Source organism: Culex quinquefasciatus, chromosome 3 (genome assembly GCF_015732765.1).
Source record: "Culex quinquefasciatus strain JHB chromosome 3, VPISU_Cqui_1.0_pri_paternal, whole genome shotgun sequence".
Lineage (NCBI taxonomy): Eukaryota > Metazoa > Arthropoda > Insecta > Diptera > Culicidae > Culex > Culex quinquefasciatus.
Genome location: NC_051863.1, coordinates 197516173 through 197543106, shown reverse-complemented (window position 1 = coordinate 197543106; position 26934 = coordinate 197516173). Strand labels below are relative to the sequence as shown.

At 43.3% G+C, this 26934-nt stretch overlaps 2 protein-coding genes across 3 annotated transcripts; one reads left to right on the top strand and one right to left on the bottom strand.

The window, feature by feature from the left end:
* Window positions 1-1433: 1433 nt before the first annotated feature.
* On the bottom strand, window positions 1434-23002 carry LOC6031116. The gene is given in 8 exon segments (XM_038262221.1): window positions 1434-4307; window positions 6651-8582; window positions 8647-8773; window positions 8835-9511; window positions 9574-10090; window positions 10093-10772; window positions 13149-17055; window positions 22817-23002. Coding segments are annotated over 7 exon segments (8604 nt in total). The 5' UTR covers window positions 16978-17055; window positions 22817-23002; the 3' UTR covers window positions 1434-3465.
* A 428-nt stretch (window positions 23003-23430) lies between these two features.
* On the top strand, window positions 23431-25394 carry LOC6053391 (SET and MYND domain-containing protein 4). Of its 2 annotated transcripts, XR_005278932.1 has the most exons (4): window positions 23431-23602; window positions 23662-23744; window positions 23820-24621; window positions 24688-25394. XR_005278932.1 is itself a non-coding variant. In XM_038265961.1 (3 exons), the coding sequence occupies exon 3, from the start codon at window positions 24854-24856 to the stop codon at window positions 25163-25165; it is 312 nt and encodes a 103-aa protein (XP_038121889.1). In that variant the 5' UTR covers window positions 23432-23602; window positions 23662-24621; window positions 24688-24853; the 3' UTR covers window positions 25166-25394. The 2 variants fall into 2 exon arrangements, 1 of the variants encoding a protein (XP_038121889.1); XM_038265961.1 differs by having other exon boundaries at window positions 23432-23602; window positions 23662-24621.
* Window positions 25395-26934: the final 1540 nt, after the last annotated feature.

The following is a 26934-nucleotide window of genomic DNA, read 5'->3' as shown; positions in this document are numbered from 1 at the left end:
AATACATACTTTTCCTGTCATTTTGTTGTCACAGAATGGCCTACTTATCACCAAAATAACATTGCTGCAAATTTCATTATTAAACTCATTTAAGTGCTGAAAAGTAATAATTTTTGACACAGTTTTGGTTTTTGAATAGACCAATCTATTCACTATGACTATTTTTTTATATTTCACAGAAATGTATGATCCCTATGAACACTTTTTTGGGAATTTCACGTTTTTTAATTATAATGACTCAAATTTTATGAAACCGGCCTACTTTGTAGAGAATTGCTCAAAATGATGTTTTTTTCAACAAAAGTACACACCTTCGTATAGACTAGCATAAGTGCTGAAAAATCGAGTTTTGCATCGAGTTGCATACATCTTTCTGGCCAACAGTGTCGATATTTTAATGCACGTGCTGAAACGTTAAACTTTCAGCACCCAAATGAATACTGAAATGAACATTTCAGCACTGATATTTTGGTGATGGTATTATGATGATGGATTTTTTTGATTTTTGAGAATTACAGGAAATGTAAATTATTACACAACGGAATTGCAAAATAGTAGTTCAGATTTTTTCAGCACGAGTCGTACATTTTCGACGAGGGCAGAAAAAATCATGTTTTGCAACAAGTTGCTTTCAACATTTTTTGCAATCTCGAAAAACGTTTTGATTGGAATTTTATGTCTTTCATCCATGTGTTAAGTAAATTCACCGTTCGAAACAAAAAAAAATATATGGAAAAATGTTACTTTTCGAAAGTTCAAAACATCAAAAATTCAACTTTTAGCACCCCTTCCAGTTCTAAAAGTAGAAATATAGATTTTTTTGAAAGGGTCCCATAAGCTATTGTTTTTCATATGTTTATAGGACCTATTCAAAAAAACTCTCGAACTTTTCAGCACTGGTATTGAAAGGTATTAATTTTCCATTCTGTTAGTTTTGATATGGAAAAGTAGGTGCTAAAAGTTTTTGCAATTCCGTCGTGAAACTACTTACTTTTCCTGTCATTCTTGAACGACGAAATAGCCTACTTTCCTGTACCAAAAATAACAGAATCGAATAGCAACACTTTTCAAAATAAATGCTGAAAAGTTCTACTTTTCAGCACTCAAATTTCGAAAAGTAACACTTTTCAACATTTTTTTGATTTAAACGATTTATTGACAAAATACATGAAAATTTGACATAAAATTTCACTCAGTGTGTTTTTTTTTGGAATTGCAAAAAATGTTGTATGGAACTCGTTGCAAAAATAGGATTTTTTCAGCACTCTTCGTATTTATCCAACTCGGTGAACCTCGTTGGATGTACGACTCGTGCTGAAAAAATCCTCTTTTTGCAACTTGTTGCATAAACTACTATTAACCACTAATAACTAATAAAAAATAAAAAATAAATGGCTGTCATCGTTGACGAAAGCATTAGAAACAACGGCAAGTTGTTTAATTTCTTCAAATACTTTGTATTACGCGTCATACATTACTCTAGTATCGTGTGTGTTAATATTATTGTAGTCGATATCAGTTTAATTTATACTTTACTGATTAAAATAATCATACCACTTGCTACTATTACCACAAAATACACACGCAGCTTTCTTGGCTTGACTTGACGCGTGCGCGCTCGCTCGAGGAGAGAGAGGATCTCCACCCGTTTATTACTCCTTTTTTTTCCTTTTTCTTCAAGCAAGCAAGTCTCTCTTTGTTTTCAACATTGAATAATAATAATACCTAGGTTTTTAAATTTCGCACGAAATCGCGCTCAATAAGGAAAACTGATTGATTCACGTTTCACTGCTGGGTTCATTCTCGCTCGATTTTTTTTTCTTTTCTATACAAAATTACAACTCGAACAGATTACCTAACCGAAGGAGAGAACGGGTAAATGAACGATCGAGGGGCAGAGACTGCAAGAGCGAAACATACCGGAGATACAGTATAGTACACGTAACATAACCGTTACAGAACGTAACCTCGAATTGCTACATTACAAGTAGGTCAATAGTTCTATAAATTGGAGTAGTGGTTGATGTATTTGTTCTTTTTTAATTAATGTTTGATAGTGGTTGTTGTTGTTGGTAATTGGTAGGTGTGTAATAATTAGTAGTATTTGATTCTAAACGACAATTGGGATAACTTGATTTTTTTTCTTGTTTTGTTTGCCTTTGACATTTAGCAATATCTACTAGTTTTTTTTTTTTTGTTTTGCTTATTTGCTTTCTTCTAAGTTAAAACGACGTTTGTAAATGCGTTGCCTTACAGGAAGGAGGGGGGGGATGTACTTTTCTTTTGGGAGTGGTTGATGGTTTAAATTGAGTGCAAATTAACGCCACACCGTGGAAGAATTCCAACCATGTGACGAATAAATAAAAGTTAATAATTCGCCAACTGGATGTTTGTTTTATGTTTACTCGACTATGAGTAGGGTAAAATGTGGGCTTGTGATTAAAACATTCATTGTATGGTTGTGATAATGGATGAGTGTATGTATGCTCTAACTTTTCAGCAGTTTTTAAACGGTTTAGTAACTCTACTTTGAAGTTGTTTTACTTTTTTTGCAGCTGATATCTTCAAATACAATTCGCGCCAAGCTCAAGATTCCAAATGCAGTTGGTAATTAGCGCTGTTTGTTCTAATTTCTAAACATTTCTTTAATAATATTATTCATAGTTTTTTTTATTGTGCTACGTAATCTCCTAGCACGGTACACAAAGCACTACTATACGCTTTTAAATGTTTTAATTTTTTTTCTTTCTTTGTGCACATTGCGGATAAATATCTAGAAAACCTAAAACAGTGTTGGTTCAATAAAATTTACATAGACAACTCAGTTATAACAAAAATACATTGCACTGAACGAATCCGGGGATTGGAGGATAGACGGATACTTACAATTTCGACGAAACTAGGCCAAATTTGGTAAAAACGAAGTGCCTTTCAACCAGAGTGAATCAACTAAGATTTGCAATTTAAATTTTGCGTTCCAACTACTGACGATGGTTTGATATCTAAATCTCTACTATGGAGCATGCATGTTTTTAAGCCTTCGCTAGTTGACAGCACATTCTATTTGAGTGAAGCAAATTTCATGTTTTAAAATGTGATTCTTTATCTCTGTTTAGGAACGTGTGGCCTATCTATAAAAATATAAAATTATACAAAAAAAAAGAACAGGAAACAGTAATAAAGAGAGCATCTTACAACCAACCGCTCACGACCCAAAACTATTCGGCTTATTGTTTAAAGGAGCCCTTAAAAGAAAGTTAGGTTGCAAAGAAGGAACATAACAACATAAATACTTTTTCTCAGAAAAAATATAAAACAAACCCTAGAATAGCCGTATCTCAGTTTTAAAGTAGAGAGCAATCAACAAAATTTGCAGATTCTTTGTGTGCGAGAGTGCCACGATTCCACAACAATTCCTAGCCGGGTTGCCGTTGTTCCTACTGCCACTGTCCCACGCCGGGTTGACTAGGATAGGGGGATAACTGTAGTTGGAGGCGCCGCCGCCGGTGGAGGTGGATAGGAGTGGTACTGGGGATCGGTGGCCGCGTACGGCGTACCGGGAGCGCCCGCTGCAGCAGCTGCCGCGGCCGCCGCCGGATAGTACGGATACGCCGGCGGTGGATAGTACCCTTGGGATTGATACTGAGAGGCGGCGGCCGCAGCTTGATATGCCGGATATTGGTACGGGTTGGCACCGCTCTCGGGGATGTAGGTCGGGGGAGTTTCGTAGCTACCAGCGGCACCAGCAGCTCCCACGGCACCACCACCGGCATTCGCCACTGGAAGACCCGGATCTGGCCGGTGGAACGCCGAACCATTGGAACTCACGGTTTGGGTCGCACCGGGACTGCCGGTGCCGCTGGTGGCCGTTGAAGGGTAGGACGCGTACGGTGTAAACGAGGAAGAACTGGTCTGTTGGTAGGTGTTGTTACTGTTGGGAGTGACCTCGGCGGCAACAACGGAACTGGCCGTAGCCGGTGCTGCTGTGTTCATGTAACTTTGAGATTGCTGCGGAAGTTGCTGCTGCTGCTGTTGATGCTGAGTCGCAGCAGGTGCCACCGGAGGAACATAGCTGTGGGACGACGATGACCCACGGGAATGACTTCTTACCTGGTGCTGCTGCTGCTGACTATGATGAGACTGCTGCTGTTGCTGTTGCTGCTGATGGTAATAGTTGGATGAATCGGTCGGAACTGTCGAAGAGGACATTGTCGTGGGGGTGGTAGATGCTGATGAGGGTGACGACTGATAGTAGTTGGAACGATTCACGGTTGATGCTGTGCTGTTGCTAGATGCGTATGACGTTCCTATTGGTGGACGCAAAGGTGGACAGTTGAGGACCAATTTATTTGCGACTACTATTTAACTTATCAGGTATCTTACTGAGTTAACTTAAAAAAATAACTAGTTGGTCTATTAGTTTTGAAGTCTACAATAATCAAGTCTCGTGCGTTTCTGAAGTCTTATAACTAAATGCATTTATAAATGCATTGGTTGTTTTTAAAGTTTTTCTTTATTATTCAACTTAATAAAAATAACTTTGATGTTAACAATAGCTAGTCGCCACAGCAATAAAAATTACTGTTAGTTCAAAAAAGAAAAAAAAATGTAGCTAAGAGATTTAAAGTCAGCGGTTTAAAAGGACAGCAGTAAGAATGATATATAATTATATAGCTGTAATAATTAACTAAACCGCTGCTAAACGACTAATACGTATCAAGTCTGAAATTTAAAAAAAAAATCCACGTAGTTTATGGATAATCCCTTAAGGCCTAGTACGCGGTAAAGTGGCCAGCCCTACTGTACAAGGTTAATCGCAAAGATGAATCGTTGATATCAGTGTTGGGATTCGTGTGAGGAGAAGGAAAACTTTTCTCACTCGCGAGCTACAGAGAGAACTTGAATGCATAGTCCTTTCCTTTCCTCTCCTCGCTCGCGCTCGCCTTTTCAATCGCGTTCTCGTTCTCGACACGAGCGCCTCGTGGTAGCCATTCATATCAAAATAGCAATTTGTTTATCAGGCTTAGAAATTCCAACAAAGCCATGGAGAAGTGGTGTAACCTCAATAATTGCGTTGTTTTTTTTTTTTTTTCGTTGCCTCGCGAGCGGAGGAGGGCACGGGCAATCGGCAAGTTGCTCTCGGCAGCTCGGGACTCGCAGCGAGAACTTCAGAGTGGGAGAGAGGAATATAACACGCGAGAGCGCGAGAATTTCAAAACTGATTGAAATGGATTGAGCATTTATAGGAGGAGAAACGTGGCTCATGTGGACAACCGTTTGAAAAGGGCGCATAACTATTTTGACAGTTGTAACGTTTAGCAAGTTCCTGGACAAAAGGTAACCTACAGTGCTGTTAAGACAGCTTAGGAGATCTGTCAAAATGCTTACCCGCCCTTTTCTCGTATATCCAGTCATAAAAGTGCCATTAGAGAGCATTCGTTGATTACGTAACGCAAAAATAAGGAATTCAGATTGGAAATGTTAGTCTTGATTTTCTTGGTACAGAATATATTCAGTTGAAAGTGTTTCCATTAACAAACTTTGTTTGGTTTTGCACTAAAATGCGCCTTTTTGAAAAAAATAGCAACTAGAAAATAGGGTTAAAATCAAGTGAACACGGAAAGACTTTCTAAATACAGGCTCAATGCATTATGCAGTCTTGGGCAAAACGTGTCTTCAGACCCTATTTGGGCACTAAAATGCTCACATTTGAGTAACCACCAAAAAGTGCAGCTCGTTTTGTTTAAGACTCTGTGAGGTATCATTACCGCTCGGCGATTTGGCTGCCATGTTTGATCTAGAAAATCATTTAAATCTTGATTCAGAATGCATCAATCAAAAAAATGATTTTTTTAAATGTTATTTTTAGAAGTAATTTACATATCGTGTTAATTTTTCATTTCAATTTACTATTTCTCGACCCTGAACTCAGAATCAGCATTGACATTCATTGCTCCAACAACAGGAAATGACACGACCTACGACCTCAAGAGTTAACATTTTGGTTTTTTTCTGTAACTTTGCCGAAGACACCAGCCCAAAACGTCTTCCAACTAAGCTAAATTTCACCCTGTATGGTAGGTCATCCTATTTTTTCACAATTTCAAAAGATAGCCTCTATCAATGTCCGGATCAAGGCAACTGTTAGATCGTTTCATGCAAGCAACGCTTGCTTAGAGCGCATCCTAGAACATTTACCTTCCCAAAAACTGTCCAACTCCAACTCCGTGGAGGTATTCCCTTGTCCCCTTAAAAATAGTGGATCTTCAACAATTCTCGTTTTCCAAATCCTTTTTCCTTGTCTCTGGTGCGCAGTAAAGATATACAATCTACAAAATTGTTCAGGTTGGATGAATCGCTTCGAAATATTCGCATTCGCATGGAGATAGTGATCTCAGCGGGTCGACGACTGGATTTCGTCATGTTTATGGAGAGCGTTCTCTTTAGCAAGAACTATGATCTCATGAAATTTTCCAAAAATCTAAAATCAACAGTTGTGCCTTTTCCCAAGATCATATAAATCGAGGCATACAAAGCTGCATTCTAACAGTCATGTCCGGTCCTGTCCGTCGTCAGTTGTCCCAACTCAAAGCGTTAAAAATTCTACCAAATCATGCAAAAAGTAGTAAAATCAAAGCGATCCTACTCACCACCGTAGGCCGACGAGGCAACCGGAGGGCCTCCGTACGGCTGCTGCTGCATCTGCTGCTGACCACCTGCTGCACCGTACGCACCGGGCCCACCGGCAGCGATGGTCGTCGGAGGCATCTGCTGCTGCTGCGAATACTGATCGTAATACCCGGTCACGGGCGGATAGTTGGCGGCGGCCGGTGTGGGCGTTCCACCAAGGGAGCTGTTACTGTTGCTGTTCTGGCTGTGGTTCATGACGGCCGGTGAAGGGGATGGTGAGGACGACGCCGAAGAGCCCGACACCGGATGGTAGGGCGAGGGGTTGTTTCGCTTGTTGAGCGCTTTCTTGGCAGCGTTGTAGTCGTTCTTTGGCTGCTTGGGGGGCTTTTTGGCGGCTGACTTTTTGCCGGTTGGGGTCGTCTTCGGTTGGAACTCCATAAAGTTGTCCGGCGTTGGGGAGCGGGTGATGTTGCTGAGAGAGGTTTGGAACTCGCTCTGGTTTTGATTGTTGATGAGGGCGGACGTGGTTTTCTCTAGGAAGTTGAGACTTGACTCGTACTGGGACGGTGGCGGGGGAGGAACGCCGTGGGATTGCTGGCCGTAGAAAGTGGCGGGATTGGTGACTGATCCGCCTGCGGCGGCGTACGGATGCCACGAAGATTGCTGCTGGTGCTGGCCATGGTGTTGCGCTTTGTGTGGGGAAGTTCCGTACGGTGACGAGGACGACGATGATGGTGATGAGTGCATGTGCTGGGGTTGGTGTAGGATCGGGCTCTTGCCCGTAGCGGCAGTCGATTGATTTGGCACTCCGCCGGCGTACGGCGATTGGTGATGGCCGGGGGCCATCTGATGATGAACTGGATAGTTTGACGACTGTGGATACTGTTGGGGATGATGTTGGGGCTGCTGTTGCGATGTAACCGTTTGTTGCGGCGGCATCGGACGACCGGGGGCGTTGGGGTAGTGTTGGGGTTCCACTGGAGGTGCACCTGGACCAGTTGGCTGAGCTGGAGGAACATTGTTTGGAGCTTGTTGAGTATCCATCGGAGTCGATTGAGGGACTGCGTTGGCGGTAGATGGTGGTCCAGCAGGAGATGGGATAGGACCACTTTCTTCGGCGTTGGTTTTAGCTGGGCCAGTCGTCGTCTCCGGAGCCTTTCCTGGAGCTTTATGTCGATAGTTCTTGAGGGAGGACGGTGGAACCTTGGATTTTCGTTCCACTAGGTTTGGTTTGTAGACCACTTTCTCTCGCAGGGGTGCGATTTCGTCCTCGATTGTGACCGTTGCAGGTGGTGCCGCAGGTTGCTTGCCTGTAGGAACATCAGTTTGGCTCGGCTGCTTTTGTTGGAACATTTTACCTGGACCTTGTCCTTTCGGTGCTAAAGAGTAGGCGGATTGAATCATTGGGAACTTTGAAGCCGTCGTTGGGTTGGCAAACTTTCCCGTCGGTGGCATCTTCTTGATGGGCAGCAGCATGTCGTCACGGATTTCACCCTCTTCCAACTCGTCACTCTTCATGTCGCAGTCGACAATCTCTCCCTTCTCGGGGTAGTCGTCAATGGCCATCGATTCCTTTTCGCTGTCCGCATCGAGTGGTACGATGCTCGAGTCTGATTTCTCCTCGTCGTCCGAGTTGGACGGAATACTTAGCGAGTTGCCCTCGGAGCAGTCCGCTTTGGATGGTGTTCCGGTGGATGCTTTCGTAACCGTTGCGGACGCGGTCGGTTTACGTCCGGTGAGAGTGCTCAGCGCGGCTAGACCTCCCTTCGTGGCCGCATTGCTGCCACTTCCGTCCTTGTTGGCGCTAACCTTGAACGCGGTCCGGATGGCGATGATTTTGCCCGTCTCCAGCTGCATGTAGATGCCCTTTGGCGACTTCAGAACCATAACCTTCTGGCCAGCCTTCAGCACGATGTTGGATTTGTCGGCAGAACTCGTCGGGATGACCACATCTTGAAAAAGCGAGAATAAAAATTAGTTGACCAGGTGATAATCGAAGGGAGAAGGTAGTCTTACCGATTGGAAGAGTCATTTCCTGGGCAGTCATGCCCTGTCGCTGCCAAACCTCCGCTGGAATCCAGCGGGTCGGCCTATTGCCACCGATTCCGGTCTTGCCTGCCTCACCAGACTGCATCGGACGAACCTGCGAATATAATAAGAATGTCAGCAAGTCCAGTTTCTACAAAATTCACAAGAAATCTCACCGATGCAACTGGCCTGTGAATGATCGAACCGTCCGGAGTTCGGATTGCCCGATAGGTGGTGCCCATCGATGTGTACGAGTAGCTCGGCTTGGTTGCCGCTTGCTTCTCCAGCTCGTACCCGCGCTGGGCCTGTCGCTTCTCGGCCGACGACAGCTTCTTCTCCTTGCGATCGATCAGCAAACTTTCGTGGGCAAACGGAGCCTTCGTCAGTTGTTTGGAGTACTTCTCCAGCAGCGATTTCATCACGACATCAATGTACTTTTCCTTGTCTTCGCTAAAGTCCTTCACCTCACTCTCCTCTCCGTCGTCGTAACACAGACTGGTCACTTCCTTCATCGAAAGATGCGCATCCGGGTTGCACTCGTCCACGATGCGATCGCTCATGCCCTGCTTGTTGATCTGCCGGTCGTAGATCTTCTTCTCCAAGCAGTTGTCCACCACCAATCGATACACGAAGCAGGGCTTCTTCTGACCGTAACGGTACACCCGACAGACGGCCTGCGTGTCGTGGCACGGATTCCAGCTGGCATCAAACACCACAACCCGGTTTGCACCCACCAAGTTGATGCCCAGCGAGCCAGCGCGGGTCGACACCAGGAACAGGTGGATGTTTGGGTTCGAGTTGAACTCGTTGATCAACTTTTCACGCTCCTGAGCCGTCGTTGATCCGTCCAAACCTGAGAGAATTAGGAATAAATATAAATTCACCGTCTTAAAATCCCCAAACGGTAACACTTACGATAATAGCTCGTGTTCTTTCCCCAGTGATTTTCCGTTCCCGGAATTTTACTCTTCTGCAGGAATCGCTCGATCAAGTTGAGCGTCAACAAACTCTGACTAAACACCAGCATACGATCGCCCAACTTGATGCTCTCGTTCAGAATGTAGAAAAAGATCTCCATCTTTGGCGAACTCTCCAGCAGATCCGGAATGTAACCCTTCATCAGCTCGAACGCCCACTCGTACGGAATCTCGTCCTTATCCTTGTCCTTATCCTTTCCCTTACCATCCTTGTCTTTGCCACCATCTTTCGCGTCTTTACCTTTGAATTCGTCCTCGATCTTCAGCAAATCTTCCTTCAACTTGCTCTCGTCCGTGTCTTCCTTCAACTTTTCCAAAGTTTCTTCCTTCTCACTACCCTCTTCCTCCTTCTTAACTTCCTCACCCTCTTTCTTCACTTCCTTTTCACCTTCTTCCAACTCCTTTTTAACCTCCGCCACTCCATCCTCCTTCTTCACATCTTCCTCCTTCACTTCCATCTTGAGCGGCGCCACCTGCGCCTCCCAGAACCCTCCATGCCCACCTTCTCGACCTTCACACCTTCAAGCCCTGGTTCAGTCTTGATTTCCGTTTTCACCACCCCCTCCTCCCCGTCCTCCTTCTTCACCTCTACTTCCTGCTTGACGACATCGGTGGCCTCGCTGATGACCTTCTTGGTGTCCATGTCGACGATTTCGGCGGCCGGTTTTTCCTCCTTGATTTCGGCGTTCTCCTCGTCCTCGGTCTTGATGGGCAGATCTTTGAGGTCCTCGAGCGACGGCTGGTCGGCAAACTGGGCGTTGGCTTGCTGCTGCGTAACGGCCGCCTGGTCCGCTGGCGTTGGTTCCGCTGGGACTGGGACTTGGACTGGTGGTGCTGGGGGTGTTGGGTCAACCGATGGAATGGCTGGCGGATATGCTGAGGGATCGGCCGATGGGAGTTGATTAACGACGGGAGCGGGTGCGTTGGGATCCCATTTCTGCTCCGGCTGGGTCATGTCTCCGTACTGATTGTATTGTTGTTGCTGTGGGTCTTGCGACATTGGTTGGGGGTTTTGCGGTTGCTGTTGTTGTTGATCGGGATAGTTGTACTGATTTGTGTTGCCGTAATAGTTTCCATTGTAGGAATTGTTCTGTGCTGCGCCTTGAGGCTGCTGCTGTTGTTGTTGGTAGTAGTTATCTGTGGGAATACGAATAACATGAAGAATAAATAAAATTTCTAGTTTTTTTTAATGTCCTTTAAACATATGAAACACAATAGCTTATAGAACCGAAGAGCAAGACAGTCAGCTTTCATCTTCGACTCAATCTTTGAATTCTGACTGAGCGCGCCTATCATGATCGTCACTACAAAGAGAACGTCAGTGAACGCACACGAAGGTGAAACAACCGAATGCCGAGCTCAACACTCAAACAGCCGCCAGACAAAGGGGCACATGCTCTTTCTCTTGTCATATTTTTTCTCTTTCTCTCAATCTCAATCACTTGAATGCAGTCATGGGGTAAGGCAGGAGCGCCCAAAGTTTTGAGAGACGGGCCATTTTTGAAGCTCACATGGTGTTGCGGACAAAATGTACGAAATTGATTATTTAAAAAATGAAATAACGTTTTATTTCAATCTATAAAACTGAAAATACAGCCCTGGATATATATATATATTTTTTTTGAGTTGATTAAAAATCAGCAATGTTTTATTTTCGTGTAACTTTTTTCTTCACAATGTTCAATCAAAAACATTATTCGCGAGATACAGATTTTTGTATATTTACATGCCAGTTTTTGTATGAACAACTATTGTATTTCAACTCAAACTGAAAATTCTTTAATTTTTAAAATATGGAATTCGATATGAATCTGAGGTTCTTTCATTAAAAAATTGTGTATCTAAACAAATCGCAATTTCAATATTTGAAACTATGTATTATTAAAATTTAGAAGTTTCCAATTTTACAAATTGTACAAGAATTTAAAATTTTTAAAACTTGAAATTCAAAAATGGAGCACCGCCGCCAAGCAACTTTTGCTTTTTTTCTACAATGTATTTCTTAGGGCATCTCCAGCGCTGGGGTGCAAATCAAATTTGCACCCGGCTCATGAATACCGAGATCAAATTTGCCACCTTGAAAAAACTCCGTCATCCCCACCGCTAGGGTAGCAAATTTGCCACCGAAACAAGCCCACCGCGGGTTTTTATCATTTTTTGCTCTCGATTACCTTCAAAATCAATAATTATGTGTTGATTCATGCCTAGAAATGCTAAAAGTTTATTAAACTTTTTAATCCTATTGAAAATTTCAAAGAATTTCATTTTTCGAAAATGTCGAAAGTTAAACCATTTGCTACCCGATTTGATTCCCTGTTAGTTTGCTCTTGAGTTTGCCCCCGAGTCTCCCACCGCGCATTGCAAAGCAGGTATCAAATTTGATCTCAAGTTCTCATTTTCTGATACCCAACAAGTACCGGCAAGCCGGGGGCAAAGTTTTGAATGCGTGTTTCGGAGATTTTTGTATGGGGACCATCCATAAACCACGTGGACACTTTAGGGGGTGTTAAGCGATTGTTCACGCTCCATACAAAAAGATTTTTTTTTGTATGGGCAATTGTCCACGAAGGGGGTTAGATTCCCAAAAAGTGTCCACGTGGTTTATGAATAGTCCCATGTCTGCTCTTGTGTAGGATTCAAAAATTTAAAAATCAAGAATTCAAAATTTAAAAATTCAAAAATGCGTTTCCAATTTTTTTAATATTTTGATATTTTTTTATTTTTTTTTTTGATTTTTTTAAATATGTAAATTTTTTAATTTTTTAATTTTCCTTAATTTTTTTATTTTTATTTTATTTTTATTTTTTTATTTATTTTTATTTTTTTAATGTTTTTTTATTTTTTTAATTTTCTTTAAATTTATGGAATTTTTAAATTTTTTATAATTTTTTGATTTTTTTATTTTCTGTAAATTTTCATAGTTTTTTTTATTTTGTATTTTTTTTTTAATTTTTTTATACATAAAAAACATTTTTTCCGTGCATGATTCATTTTCCGTGCAACATTTCATTTGCCGCAGTAGCAAACCAGCAGAACAGCGGGTAGCAAAGTGTAATCCCGAAGAACTGAGAGCAAATTTGCTACCGCGACAGGTACCGCGGTGGGGTTGACGTCGGGTGCAAATTTGATTTGCTTCGATGTTTGCTACCCGCGCTGGAGATGCACTTATGAAGCGAATTAATTTTTAATATTGCGAATTTCAGAATTTAAGATTTTAATACATTTATTATGTTAGAAAAGAAAATTTAGAAAAACTTATAATAAAAAAAATAAAAATTTTAATATGTCAAAATTGTTAATGTAATTTTAAACTACGAAATTTCATAATTTATAATTTTAAGTAGTAAATTCCTGAACACACAAATAGTAAACGATTTAAAAAATAAATATTTTTAAAGCTGTTCTTTATGTTAATAATATTTGGATTGACGATCTCAAAATTTGGAAAGCGATCCAAACACCAATTGAGATCAACGATTCGAATATTGCGAACGAAATCAAACAATCACTCACCTTGCGGTTGCTGCTGCTGCTGTTGCTGCGGATAATAGTAGTTGCTCGATCCTCCATAGTTATTTTGATAACCCTGATCGTATCCGCCGTACCCTCCTTGATAACCTTGATTGTAGTTATTGTAGTCATTGCGACCGTAGTAATTGTTGTAACTATTGTACGGATCGCTCGTTCCGTACTGATTTCCATAGTTGTTGTACCCATTCGGGTCCTGGTTCATCATGCCCTGGTTAAAAGGTTGCTGATTGTACGGAGGGGCACCGGGTTGTCCAGTTTGATACCCTCCTTGCTGACCTTGCTGCTGTTGATAGCCGGGATACATTCCTTGTTGCTGCTGCTGCTGCTGAGGATACGCTGGATATTCCTGCTTAACCACGTTCGGATCGGGAACGGGATTCTCGACAACCGCCGGTGCTGGGTCCTTGTTCAGCGTGCTCGGGCTGACGGTGGCCGCGGGAACAATCTTGCCATCCTTGCCGACCGCTTGCTGTTGCTGGGCCTGCTGTACCTTCATCGCCTCCTGCTGTTTCTTGGTGGTGCGAGGCTTCCGAGGCGTTCCGTCCTTTTTTAGGGCAAGCGGTTTGGGCGGTTTCGGTGCGGCCGGCTTTTTGCCCGGTTTCTTCTTTTCTTTTTCTTCCTTTTTCGGTGGTTCCGGTACAGCTGGAACTGCTTGTGGTGGTGGTGGTTCCGGGACGGCGGCTATCGCTGGAAGCGTGCTTGCCGCAGCTTTGACTGCCGGAGCAGGTTCCGGTTCTTCGATTTCCAAGTCGAGATCTCGTTCGCTCTGCTTGAGGAAGTTGTAGAGAACGTCCGGGTGGTTCCAGATCTTGCAGCACACGGCAAACGCTTTGAGAGGGTTCGGAACGGCCTTGGTGCGAACGACTTCGTTCATGAAAACGGTGTACAACTTGCGCTGGAATTCGGACATCCGGATCAGCATGACGTACTCTTCCTTTTGCGGAAGGGAAGTCTGCAGCACCGAGTGTGAGCGACGTTGAACGAAACCGAGAAGTAATGAGTGCAGCACGTGAGCTCGATAGCGCATCAGTTTGATGTCCTGCGGCGTGGAGTCGATGCACTGACCGTTCTGGATCGGACGCTCGAACATGTTGCTGAACTCGGTTTTGGTGCCCAAATAATTGGGACGCACAAAGTCAACCATGCACCAGTACTCGAGCAGATTGTTCTGCAACGGATAACCAGTCAGCACAACTCTTCGCTTGGACTTGATCTGCTTCAGGGCCACCGAGATGCTGGCATGCGAGTTCTTGATCCGATGACCTTCGTCGCACACAACCAAATCCGGACCCGGCTTCACCAACGCTTCGTGAATCTCATCAAACATATTCTTCTGCTCTTCGGTGGATTCCTTCTCTTCTTCCTTCACCTCCGGCTCGCCCTTCTTTTTCTTCTTCTTTTTAGTCATCTTCTTCTGGCTGAGCAGTCGGTACATTTCGTACCCAATCAGCAGAACTCCGCCGTTTTTGGCCCACTCGAGGACAACCTTTGCGCGTGACTTGAGCGTTTTGTGGCTATCGTTGAGGATAAAGATTTTAAAGTTTCGTGGCCGCACTTCACCATGATTCTTCAGCGGACTGCTCTCCGGATCTTCCGGCAGCCAGGTATTGAACTCGTTCAGCCAGTTTTGCAGCGTGTTGATGGGCATGATGATGAGAACCGTCTTGGAGCTGGTATGTCTTAAAAATATATCACTAAAGCAGACCAGTTGCAACGTCTTGCCGAGTCCCATCGAATGCGCCAGGATGCAACCGAATCCGGTGGAAGTGTCGTACCGTTCGATCGATTCGATGATGTTGTCAAACAGGAACCGAACGCCACCGATCTGGTGAGGCTTTATGATGCGTGCAATTTGTGGCGCCAGGAAGATGTCCTCTTCGCCCTCGGCGTGACCAACGTTGATAACAACGCGGCCCTTATCGTCCGGCACGTTGTACGTGTCGTTCACGTGGAGTCCACTGTTTTGCGGATCATCGTCCGAATCGTCCTCTGGTTCTTCGTCGTCATCCGACAGCACAATGCAGTCGTCGTCCGAGGAGCTATCGATCGTGACAACTTCCTTCTTTTCCGGTGGAGAAATGATCTCCGCCTCGCTGTCCTCATCCTCTTCATCTTCATCGTCAAAATCTTCGTCACTGTCCATATCGTCAAAGGTGCGCACCGGAATCGACGGGATCTGCGAGGCCAGCGTCGTGCCAGAGGCCTTCACCGGTGCGATGCTGACCGAGGGCGTCAAGTTGGTCGACTGGATGGGACGTGCCTTCGGCGGGCGGCCCCGCGTCTCAAACGGGTTCTTTACGTAGCCCACCTTGACCGGAGTCGACGTTCCGGGCTGTTGCGTTTTGAGGATCGACGCGTGACCCTGCAAGAATTGCATCACTTTCTGCTCGGTTTTGTTGGTTTGACGCTCGAGGGCGAGCTGACGCTGCACTTCGCGGATAATCCGCTGCTGCTCCTGGACACGCGCCAAACGTTCCAATTCCTGACGCTGTGCGGCCAACGTGGACGCATCCAGCTGGTTGTCGTCCATCACTTCCTTGATGTTTTTCCTCAGATTGGAGACCTTTCGCATGGCGGCGTCTTTCTTGGTGATTTCCAGCGAGATTTCCTCCGTGCATTCAAGTTCCTTGGCCTTGCTCGCGTTGGCGTCCGTTTTGGACACTGGTTTTACGCTGATTTCGCCCATTTCCTTGAGCTTTTCCGTTATGTCAAAGTCCATTTGCTGGGAGGAGGATGCCGACGTGCTGGCGGCTTCCGGTTCGACGTCCGGTTGCGACGACGGTTCTGGTGGCAGTGCCAGTGGATCAGTCTCTTCCGTTTCTTCGACCTTGGAGTTGTCGTCCGAGGGGGGTGGTTCTTGGGGCGGTGTCGACTTCGGAGGAGGTTCTGGTTGAACCTCTTCTATGGGTGGCGCCGTCTTTTCTGGCGTTGGCTCGCGTTGGGGCCGGGGTTCTTGCTCTTCCGGTTGAGGTTGGGCTTCTTGCCTGGGTTTGTCGTCGATAAGGTTTGAGATTTGGAAAGACGATTTGCTCGCTTCGGACGCTGGTGGTGGATGTGGTTGAGGCTGGGCAGTTGCTTCCGTTACGGGTGGCGGGGGCAAACTGTCGCGCTTCTCCGCTTCCAGCTCTTGTTTGGACTTTTTGATTAGGACGTTGTCGAGGATTTCAATCTTTCGCTTGGGGGGGATGCCCATCGTGCCATCGATCATGTCCTGTCCTCCGATGGTGGGTCCAATCAGCATGTTTTTGCCGTCATGGATTTGCGCCGTTGGTGGCATCGGCGGTTGCTGATGGTCCGGGAACATTTGCTGTGGCTTTTCCGGGGATTTCTGCAGTCCTGGACCCATTGATGAAGGTCCGGCCAGCTGATGGGGTTGGGGTGGAAGTGAAGATTGGGCAGCACTTTGACTGTGGCCGGGATAGCCTGGGTAGGCCACACTTGGTGGCGGTGGACCAGCCGGTGGCATCAGCGAGTGATGACCCTGGTGGTGATGCGGATGGTACGAGTGGCCACCGTACGGTGTTTGCGGGTACGGATGCTGATAAGCGGAATGATGGTGGTACGGCGCGTGCATCGAATACGGATTGTTGATGTAACCGTAGTATGGATCTTTGGCCGCGGCGTGATGGTCCATCATGGGCGGGGCACCGTACCCGTAATGCTGATATCCGGCGGCGGCGGCGGCCTGCGATGACGGGTGCATCGGTGGCATCGCTCCAGGACCGACCGGAGGTGGTAGCCCTGCGCTACCATCCGGTTTCAGCGGATCCATCCCGGGTGGCGGATGATTTCCGTTCGTGCCTGGGTCCATCCTGGAGGGACAGGCGGTCCAAGTCTGCTCAGTTCCTGCTCTCAACAGAGATGTGCATTTCGATCGGTTCACAAATAACTGCAAAGAGATTTACCGAGAGAGAAAGAGAAAATAGAGAAAGGACATTAAATTCCCGTTCCATCTGGTGCAGCAGCAATATGTTGGGGCAACTATGTATTTGTGTTTGCGGTGGGGCCACTTTCTTTGGAGTGAGCTTGGACTGGGATGGGGCCCCCTACTAAAAGGGGGATGAAATTGGACCACGGACACAATGGGATTGAAGATTTTTTCTGTTCAAAAATAACTATACGTAACTATAATTCTGTAACATTTCAAAACAACCCATGAAGGCGCGCCAAATTTCAAACTCTACCAGACCAACAATTCCGTTCCGTCGTCGGATCATACAATACATCAACCGATGATGTTGCTCTCGGTCGGTCGCACGGCTTATGTACATGAGCTGCACAAAACACATCTACATATGTGAAACATTTCATCCATGCGCATTCCCACATTTTGTTGTGATGGCCACCTCTCCACCCAGTCTCCGTCCTGGTCCTGAATGTGGTGCCACTCTGCGACGACCACCGGACCACACGCCAGATGGATTCGGGATGCAACGCCGTAAATAATACAACCCCCTAACCGAGTCCAGGTTGTCACAGCAGCAGCAAAACTGATTATCTGCCACCCCTACTCCCCACCGACCGAGGGGGAGGTCAAAGGGGGTGGGAACAACATACATACTGCTGACACTTCTGGCACGATGACGACTCCAACTCCAGCGATGTGATGACGATGATGATAAGTGTTTGCATATTTAACACAGACGCTGAAATATAATGCTCGCCGGTGCCATTTTTCGGAAATTGTATTATCATTAGGGCCGAGATATGATGCTTTTTTGGCGGTGGGAGGAGGCCGTGGACATTAATGGATGGACCGACCGGTAGTGATGAGGTTCGCTTGCGGTGACGACAGACAGACAGGCATGCACCATGCATGAAATGTAGGGGAAGGGGGAGGTCCTTTGAAGCTGGATTAAAGGATATCGCGCGCGCGCTCGGATGGCACGCCCCACGATAAATAAATAAAATGTTGAGCGAGGTGATTCGTTTGCTTAACTGCAGTTTTCTGCGGGTGACGTTTTTTTTCTGTTTTACTTATTGATTTTTGTTGTGATAAGCGGATATTCTCTTAGCTAAACTTGACACACATGTTGATGTATGTTCTTTTTTAAAAGGAAGTCGGTACATATTGGAACACCTCAGCACTTTGACAGCTCGGTAAGGAACTTTCAACTGATATCGAGTGATCGAGTTTTAGAAAAACATTCAAATCTTACTTCAGGATGTATCAATCAATGTGTTTTGTGTTGTTGTGTTTTTACATATCGTATTTATTTTTTCATTTGAAATTACTATTTCTGGACCCTGAATTCAGAATCATCGTCAATGATGATTCCCAAGAGTGAATGACACCATCTACGATCTTAATGACAATTCCATCTCTTCAAATTAACGTTTTCCAGAATGGTCTAAAAATGACACTCGAAATAAGTAAATTTTGTGAATTTTGAGATAAATCTAGCAAAAAAATGTAATTGGGCCAATAGTCTATCCTGGTCGATCCTAATGTGTACATCAACTTACGTGAGAGGGATAGACTCTTTGGTTACACTTTGGACATTGGTTCATTTACATAATTTTGCTAGAAATTTTCTTTTTGACAGGTCTGAAAACACCTTTTGTACAAGAAGAACTTTGATTTTGGTATCCCATCATTCTTTGGAGATCCTTAAAAAAACATTCATATAATTGAGGATTCAGATAATCAAGTCTGGAGTAAGATTTCGATATACCATGGACAACATAAGAAACACAAAATCTTATACGACCATTTAAAAAAAAACTTTGGAATTGGACAATCAATATCAGGAGTCGACAAGTTACGTTTCACTATCTTTTACATTTTTGAGTTTGTTGTTCAAAGGCCCAATAAACAATTTTTTTTTTTGCTTTTTGGGTGTTTATGAATCGGGGTATTCAAAAAACATAAAAATAAAAAATAAATGTTTGATGGACCTTTTAGAAAAAAAAAACTCAAGATTTTTTGTGCTTTTATTCGGATACAGTCCAGACTCGATTATCCGAAGTTTCGATTATTATAATTCGATTATAAATTCGAGTTCTGCGGCCCTACTTTGGTTCGGGTCAATCGGCAGAAAATCGTTTGGCAGAAAATCACATGGCAGAAGGGTCAAATAGCAGAATATTAAATGGCAGAAAAGGTCAATCCGCAGAAAATTGATAGGCAAAAACTTAATGGCAGAATAAGTCAAAGGGCCAAAAAATCAAAAGGCAGAAAGTTAATCAGCAGAAAATTAAATAGCAGAAATTAAATAAGCAGAAAATTAAATGGCAGAAAGTTGATCAGTAGAAAATAAAATTGGCACAAAATTTAATGGCAGAATAATTAAATGTTGACATGTGCAATCTTTATATTGTTTACTGCCGTTCTACGCATAATTGTCCCATGTCAGTTTTTGACTATTTTGACTTTATGCCATTTTTAAGTTTAGTCTGATGTGTACTTTAAGAAAAACACATAAAATCTGGTGCTTTGTTCGGAAACTCATTAAAAATAACACCAAGTCTGTTTGTCCCATCGTTGAACTTCTACGCATAATTGTCCCACCAAGTATTTTCTAACACGGAATCATTAATTTTACTAAGCATTATGCCTTGTTTACCTGTTGTATAGCAAGAGGATCACAAATAAGGGTGATAAACTGCTAACTGGGGCGATTAGGGACACATAGGGCGAATAGGAACCCACGGGACAATTATGCGTAGAAACACAGAAATCGGTCGAAAAATTTCAATCGCGTTTTTCTCAGTTGCACTTTTTTGAACATGGGACAATTGGAGCCTAACATTTCAAAAGGGCACAAAACTTTTGTGAACAATAGTGTATCCCTTTCACTCGAATGACAGTTTGCATAAGGTGTGAGGGATACACTCTTGTTTACAAAAGTTTTGTGCCCTAATGAAATGGAAAGCACGAATTATGCGTAGAACGGCAGTTTATGTAAAAGAAAAACTACGCACAAAACTTTTGCAAAATTATAAATAAGAATTAAAGAAATATTTAAGAATGTTTACTCAAATGTTTTGAAGTTTCATTCAACAAAAATTAGCTCCCTATGGCCAATATTGAAGAAAAGCCAATTCTGCCTATTTATTTTCTGCCATTAGACTATTAACTTTTTCTGCCTATCAATATTCAGCTGATTATTCTGCCAATTGACCTATTCTGCTATTTGACCATTCGGTTATTCGGCATTTTGCCAAACGATTTTCTGCCGATTGACCCGACCCTAGTAGAAGATATTTCATATGAAATGTAAAATCGTTTGATTCGTGCCTTGAGATTAGTTTAAAATGTAATATAAATCAATATTTTAGTATACAGAACTAGTTTTGAAAAAATCTTTAAAATTTTGAATTTTTAGCTATTTTACTTAAAATTTATATGTCTTTGTAATAAAAAGCTTATAAAATTAGTATGTAAACTAAATAAAAACATTGATTTTTTTTTTCTTAAAACTGTAGCAGCAGCCTTAGTTATGGTAAATATATTTGACGTGAAAGTAACACTTTTCAACGTTTTTTTGATTTAAACGATTTATTGACAAAATCCATGAAAATTTGACATAAAATTTCACTCAGTGAATTGCAAAAAAATATTGTATGGAACTCGTTTCAAAACTTGATTTTTTCAGCACTCTTCGTATTTATCCAACTCGGTGAACATACTATTATACAAATTAGACTATACAAATAAGACTATCAACGTTTTCGATCTCAGAAATTTCAGATTTGATCAAATAGAGTTCTGCAAGATTCTAGAATCATATAGAAGATACCGTTCAGATTTTTTGGGAGCTTGAACCAAATTAAGAAAATAAAACAGTTGGTATAACTGCTTGATATCGTTTTATCTGCAATACCCATTACTTGTATAATTCGCAGTTTTACTTTATAACTGCGTAAAAACCCCTGTCCCGTGATGAATCCACGAGACATCTTTGTTTACAAACACTCAACACATGTACGGTAAATTGGTGCACATGAAGGCAAATTTGATAATTCTTGTTGTGAACAACGGAAAATATCAAACTTTTTTAATTAAACGGAATTGTACCGGGATAATAATTAACAATATTTTAGCTAGAAGTATCTGTTTATCAATTTTCATCTGTTCAATTTGTCAAACTACGTATGATCAAACGGTTTATAATACTAACAAAATGTAGTTTCAACCAATGCTTACAAAGTAAATGTGAAAAACAGTTTAAAAAAAAACACAGAAAAACATTATTTGTAAACGCATGATGAAATATTGAACAATGTCACCTAAATGACGAATTTTGTACGCACATTATTTCATTTGCAAGAAAACCCAGCTTCCCAAAAGAATATTTCGCCAAACTTTGCGTTCCTTTAGTAAAAGTCCCAGTGAAAAAGAACACAGCCGGGCCACATAAAACTATTAAAACCTTCTCCGGTGCTGCTGCTGATGCCGCAGCCGCGCATACATAATTGCGCGAATGCACTACTACCAGCGCGCGATTCGGTGGAGGGGTTCACCACACAAGTACATGGCCAGGTCAGCAGCAGCATCATCCGTCGCCACACCAGTGACCGTGACTTGGGGTCGATTCGGGGGGACTCTCAATGGGAAGTTATGTTTTTTTTTTATGTGTTTTGGAGCACTTTCCTGGTCGAAATACAAAACATTATTTAGAAATGATACAAGATTATCACCTGCTGATAAGATCAAACTGGCCAAAGTGATTACATTTAACGGTATCTGGAATAGTTGCAGCTCGAAGAGAAAATCGACGAGGAATAGCAGTAAACAAATAAAGGTTGAACTTCTGCTGGCTCTCGCTCTACAGTCGCTGCGCCAGAAGCATGTACGAAATGCAAGCTAAGCGCGACTGTGTGTGGAATTAAATTCGCAATCATTCTTTATTTCTGTTTGCTGGCTGGTGCTGCCACCGCCGCCGCTGCCCCAGGGCTTATGAAACATTCTATTTCCTTTTTTTTGTGAAGAGAGTTTGTTTAGAACCAATTTGATTTGAATGATTTTGAAGAAATTGCCACCGTGGTGCCAACTTTCTATTGTTCTTCGGAACGGCAACAACGCTGCCAGCTCGAATCGTTATCGTTCTGAATGAGAAGGTACAAAATTCATTAAATATTCAACAGCCACCAGCGACAAAGTGAATATTGATTCGGCCGAGTGCTGTTTTTTCGAAAAAGGAAACCTCAGGGCAGCCCAAACCACGGGACGTTGGGATCAGGTGGTGGAGGTTCCGGGGGTGGTCACGGCCCCCAAAAACCGAGCCAACTCCCTTCGAGCCGTCGTCGTCGTCGTCGCCGTCATCAGAGTGTGTATTCCAGGCACCATTTTGCCCTCTGCTGGGCCATGGCTCTCCCTCTCGCTGGTGCTGCTGCTCTCGCTCTCACTCTTGCACTTGGCCACCGGATCGAACCCGGGGACCCAACTCCGATAGCCCCTTCACAAACCTTCCGATTGTTCCGACGACAAGCTTCTTCCTTTCATTCACTTCTTCAAACCAGAAGAACCACAACACCATCTTAGCAGGCCACGGCCAACCTCCTCCTCCTCCTCCACCACCATCTTCTTCGTACGCCTGCCTTCCAAGAAGATTTTTCACCCGAAAGAACCGAACCCAATCGACCGTGAATGGGGAGGAAGTTAGAAGAAAAAAATACAAGCAAAAACGCAAAATGCGACTTTTTACCTCGAAAAGTGGGCCCGCGGGCCAGAACTCGCTCGCAATCGGTCACACGCGACACTGGGACACTTTTGCGCTAGTTTTCCGCACCGGAACGCATCGTTTTGCACCGTTTTTTGCACTATTTAAACTCGGGTTTGATTTTTCTTCAGGCAGCCATTAAGCGAACGGCGTTTTCTTTGAGCGAGCAAGGGTTGCCAGCCGGGTTTGCTACGAAGGCTGCACTAGTCTGGAATGCTCTGTGAATGGGCTCGACAAAAGTCTGCAGAGACTTTTCTGAAAATCAAACTCGGTTCGTCTGCAAAATGTTATAAATGAAACTAGACCACAAACTTTTCAGTTTAATGTTATTGTATTAAAACCGTTTCCCAAGAGAAATCAATTTGAAGACATTGTAAATCAAGAATAATCTGAAAGATGTATTTTAAAAATGAATTCTGATTGCAGATTTTTTGAGCAAAAATTGTAAAATTGGCACCCTTCCTTATTATACCTGACCTGTCAGAAAAAAAATGACGTCTCGTAAAAATACTGCAGGGTGGTCCTATAGAGTTTAAGAAAAAATAAATAAAACTAATGTATATCTTCACGCTTACTGGGGGAACTCAATTTTTAAGTTCGTTCAATCAAAATGAAGTTCGGTTCAGCGATGTCAATTTTAAGATGGGTTTGTTTTGATTTTGTTTCGCAAATTTGAGATCACTGAACCGAACTTCATTTTGCTTGGTGACTTTGCTGGATATTTCAAAAGTGACAGTTCTGGGACTTAGCGTTTTTAAAGTTGGTGTTCTGGTAAGTTTGTTGAATTGAATGTTTTATTTAAAATATCTCTTAATTTTTATGTTTTACAGCATCATTATGGCGCACCGAGTTGATTAACATCGGAAGCCGACAAGCAACAAAAGTTGTTTTTACGGGGCGTTGCCATTCAATAGTAAAATCAACAAATACTTCCGGAATTTTTCGCAGTTTTACCATCATTTTATCTTTTTTATTTCTCCGTATTTAGCTCTTGATACCCGTCGATGGCCCCCCTGGAAGACGATCGTCCCGCCGGAACCATCACCCATCGAAATGTCCGCCGGTAAAAGGACCGCCGGAAACAATTGAATGCGACCGCTGACGGCATCGCCGGTGAAGGCTAACAGGAAAGGAAGGAAGGATTACTTGCTCCTTCGATAATCCCGGCCGCGGTCAAGCTTGTAGAACCGATCGAGGTCCCGTTCAGGGTATCGCTGGCCGCCCTTGGAACGATAAATTATTTTGCGGAAAACATGAACGATGAGGATCATCAACCCGCTAGTTCACGTTCCGGATGACCATTCCGGTCAGGTGCAATCTGCCGCCCTGCAAATTCTCTGTTCGATTATGGTCTTCGCAACTTGGCGCAGCCGGGAAAGGGGTTTAACGACGGACAAAATTTGCTATTGCTTGACTCGACCACGAGTATCTGCCGTGGTTCCGGAGATGGGACAGCCGAGATGCGTAACAGTTGCTCGAAGCCCCGCTCCGGAAAAATATTTAGAAAACTTAAAGGTTAGGACCTGAGGTTGGCGGCTGCCAATCCGTTTGACCGGTAGCATCGACCTGCTCCTCGAGCGTGGGGCCATCTGGGCCGACTTTACGCTGGACTTTATGGACCAGCGTCGGGATCTGCTGCTGGTTCCGGAACAAGGCAAGTGTGACGCCGACGCGGCCCGCTTTCGAAACACTGGCAACCGGCTCTATCTGGACGGGAAGTATGGGGAAGCTTTGGTATGGTGCTTCGCGGAGAAGGAGTCGGACTAGATGGCCACGGGATACGGGAATCGGTAGGGCGGGAGGCGTGTGTGGATTAATTGAGGTTAGGTTTTGATGTATGTTTTTTGAATTTGAAGGTCGGCGGTTCGAGCAGGGCGAGTACGAGTTTGCTCTGTACAACATCGATCTGGCCAAGAAGCATGATTATCCAGAAAAGTTGATGCCGAACTGCGGGTCAGGGAGTTGAACTGCAAGCAGCAGATTGCCGCTGGCCCTTCGAAGGGCACGGTTCCAAGTCCGCGGATGGACATTAATGTGGACACTAACCCGAAGATTCCCTTCCTGGACAAGGGAAAAAAGGTTGATCACCGGCGAATCCTGGTAGCCGAAAAGGACATTAATCCGGGGGACGTAATTATGGATGCGGAACCGCTGCTGACGGCGATTGACTTCAACTTGTGCTACGAAAACTGCAGCCACTGCGGAGTCAAGTTCAGCAACAGCTTGATTCCTTGCCCGGACTGCGTCTTCTTCATGTTCTGTGGAGAGGAGTGTCGGCAGAAGAGCTGGAAGCTGTGGCATCAATTCGAATGTCCGGTGGCCGCTGGAACGTAATCGTTATTTTAATCATCCGAACCGATAGCCCGCGCAACCTTGCCACCGAACTCTCCAACGATGTCGACAAGTGTCACAAGCTAGTCCTCGTCCACCCGTAGTCAATTCTGTTAAATTCCGCCAAACCAGATGTCCCGGGTGGCAATCCTCCGATAGGTGGAAACGTTGCTCCTAATGCTGAAAATTATAATTTAACACAATTAAAATTCAAATAAAATCACCAAAAAAACTAGCCCAGAACGACAATTTCCTTTTCACTATCATTCCGAACTGATATCCGTCCCCCGGAACCATTTTTCTGCTTTCCTGGAGGATTTTCCGGTACCCAGCGCATGTCAAATTTAAGATCGGCTTCACCATGTTAAAATTAAGTTCGGGTACTCGATGTCAAATTTGTATGGCTACGGTTTGCGCCGTTTTGATTGGATCCACTCAAATTTGAGTTCCCCGGGTAAGCGTGTTCATTTGGGAAAGATTTCTAAAGTTTTTTTTAAATAACTGATATAAAAAATCTAACTCTAGAATTAAAGCACATAGTTTTTTGCTTAAACTGAAGTAAACCAGCCATAAAAATGATTCAATTGGGTCCTAAAATGAAGCTTACATTGCTGATATTATTGTTTTTTCAGCGATAAAGCTTATTTTTCTGAGCACAGTGACCCTTTGTCTTGCCCTTTGTACGACCACAAAGAGTTTAAAATCTGGAGTTTTTTTTTAAAGGACCAATAAACCAAATTTTCAGTTTTTGCTTTTTGGGTGTTTTTTAATACCCCTGACTCAAGGCGGTTTCAAAAACACCCAAAAAGCAAAAAACTGGAAATTTGGTTTATTGGACCTTTTCAAAAAAAAACTCCAGAAATGGATTTTAAAATCAATTTTGAAAAATTAACCTCGCGGTCCTTCTTGACAGCTCGTTCCAAGGGGACCATCCATCGAAAAAATGTTGTCTTGTCAATTTTTTAATAAAATGAAAAAAGTGATTGGAAATGGTTTTTAACGTGGTTTTTAATCGTTTTTTTACCGTTGTACATAAAAATTTACATAGGGCTTGAGTACCCAATTTGCTGGTAAAATAGATCAACATGCAGAAATTTAGAAATTCTAAAATTCAGAAACAAAACATTAAACCAACACTAAAAAAGAAAACTCGAGCCAATAAAAAACAACATTGAAAAAAAAACATGAATTAAAAAAAATTGAGAATAATTCTGGACTTTTTTTTAAGGTCCAATATAGCAAATTTCCAGAGTTTTATTTGAAAAGGTCCAATAAACTAAATTTTCAATTTTTGCTTTTGGGTGTTTTTGAATACCCCTGCGGTTCTAAAACACCCAAAAGTAAAAATTAGGTTTATTAGACCTTTAAAAAAAAACTCAGAATGGAGCACCGGCAGTCGAGCAGTTTTTGACAGTTCGCTCCATAAGAAATACATTGTACACTCAAACCCCGATGGTTTGACACCAACTGTTGTCAAACGAACGGGGTCACTTTTTAGTTTGACACCCCTTTTACACGGAGTTCACACACACTATCAAGCGTTTGTTTTGATAGTGTGCGTGAGCGCCGTGTAAAAATTGACAGTTCGTCACTTTTTAGTTTGACTTTGACCAACCAACGGGGTACAAACTAAAAAAGTGTCAAACGAAAAAGTGACCAACCTCCGGGGTTGAATGTAGAAAAAAGCAAAAACTGCTCGAATAGAAGTGCTCCATTCAAAAAAATGCTTAAAATTTAAAATTTAAATATTCAAACACTAAGAATTAAACCAA

What these genes read in the sequence shown, in the direction of transcription:
- LOC6053391 (XM_038265961.1), top strand. Translation starts at nt 24,854, where the DNA reads ATGGACATTAATGTGGACACTAACCCGAAGATTCCCTTCCTGGACAAG.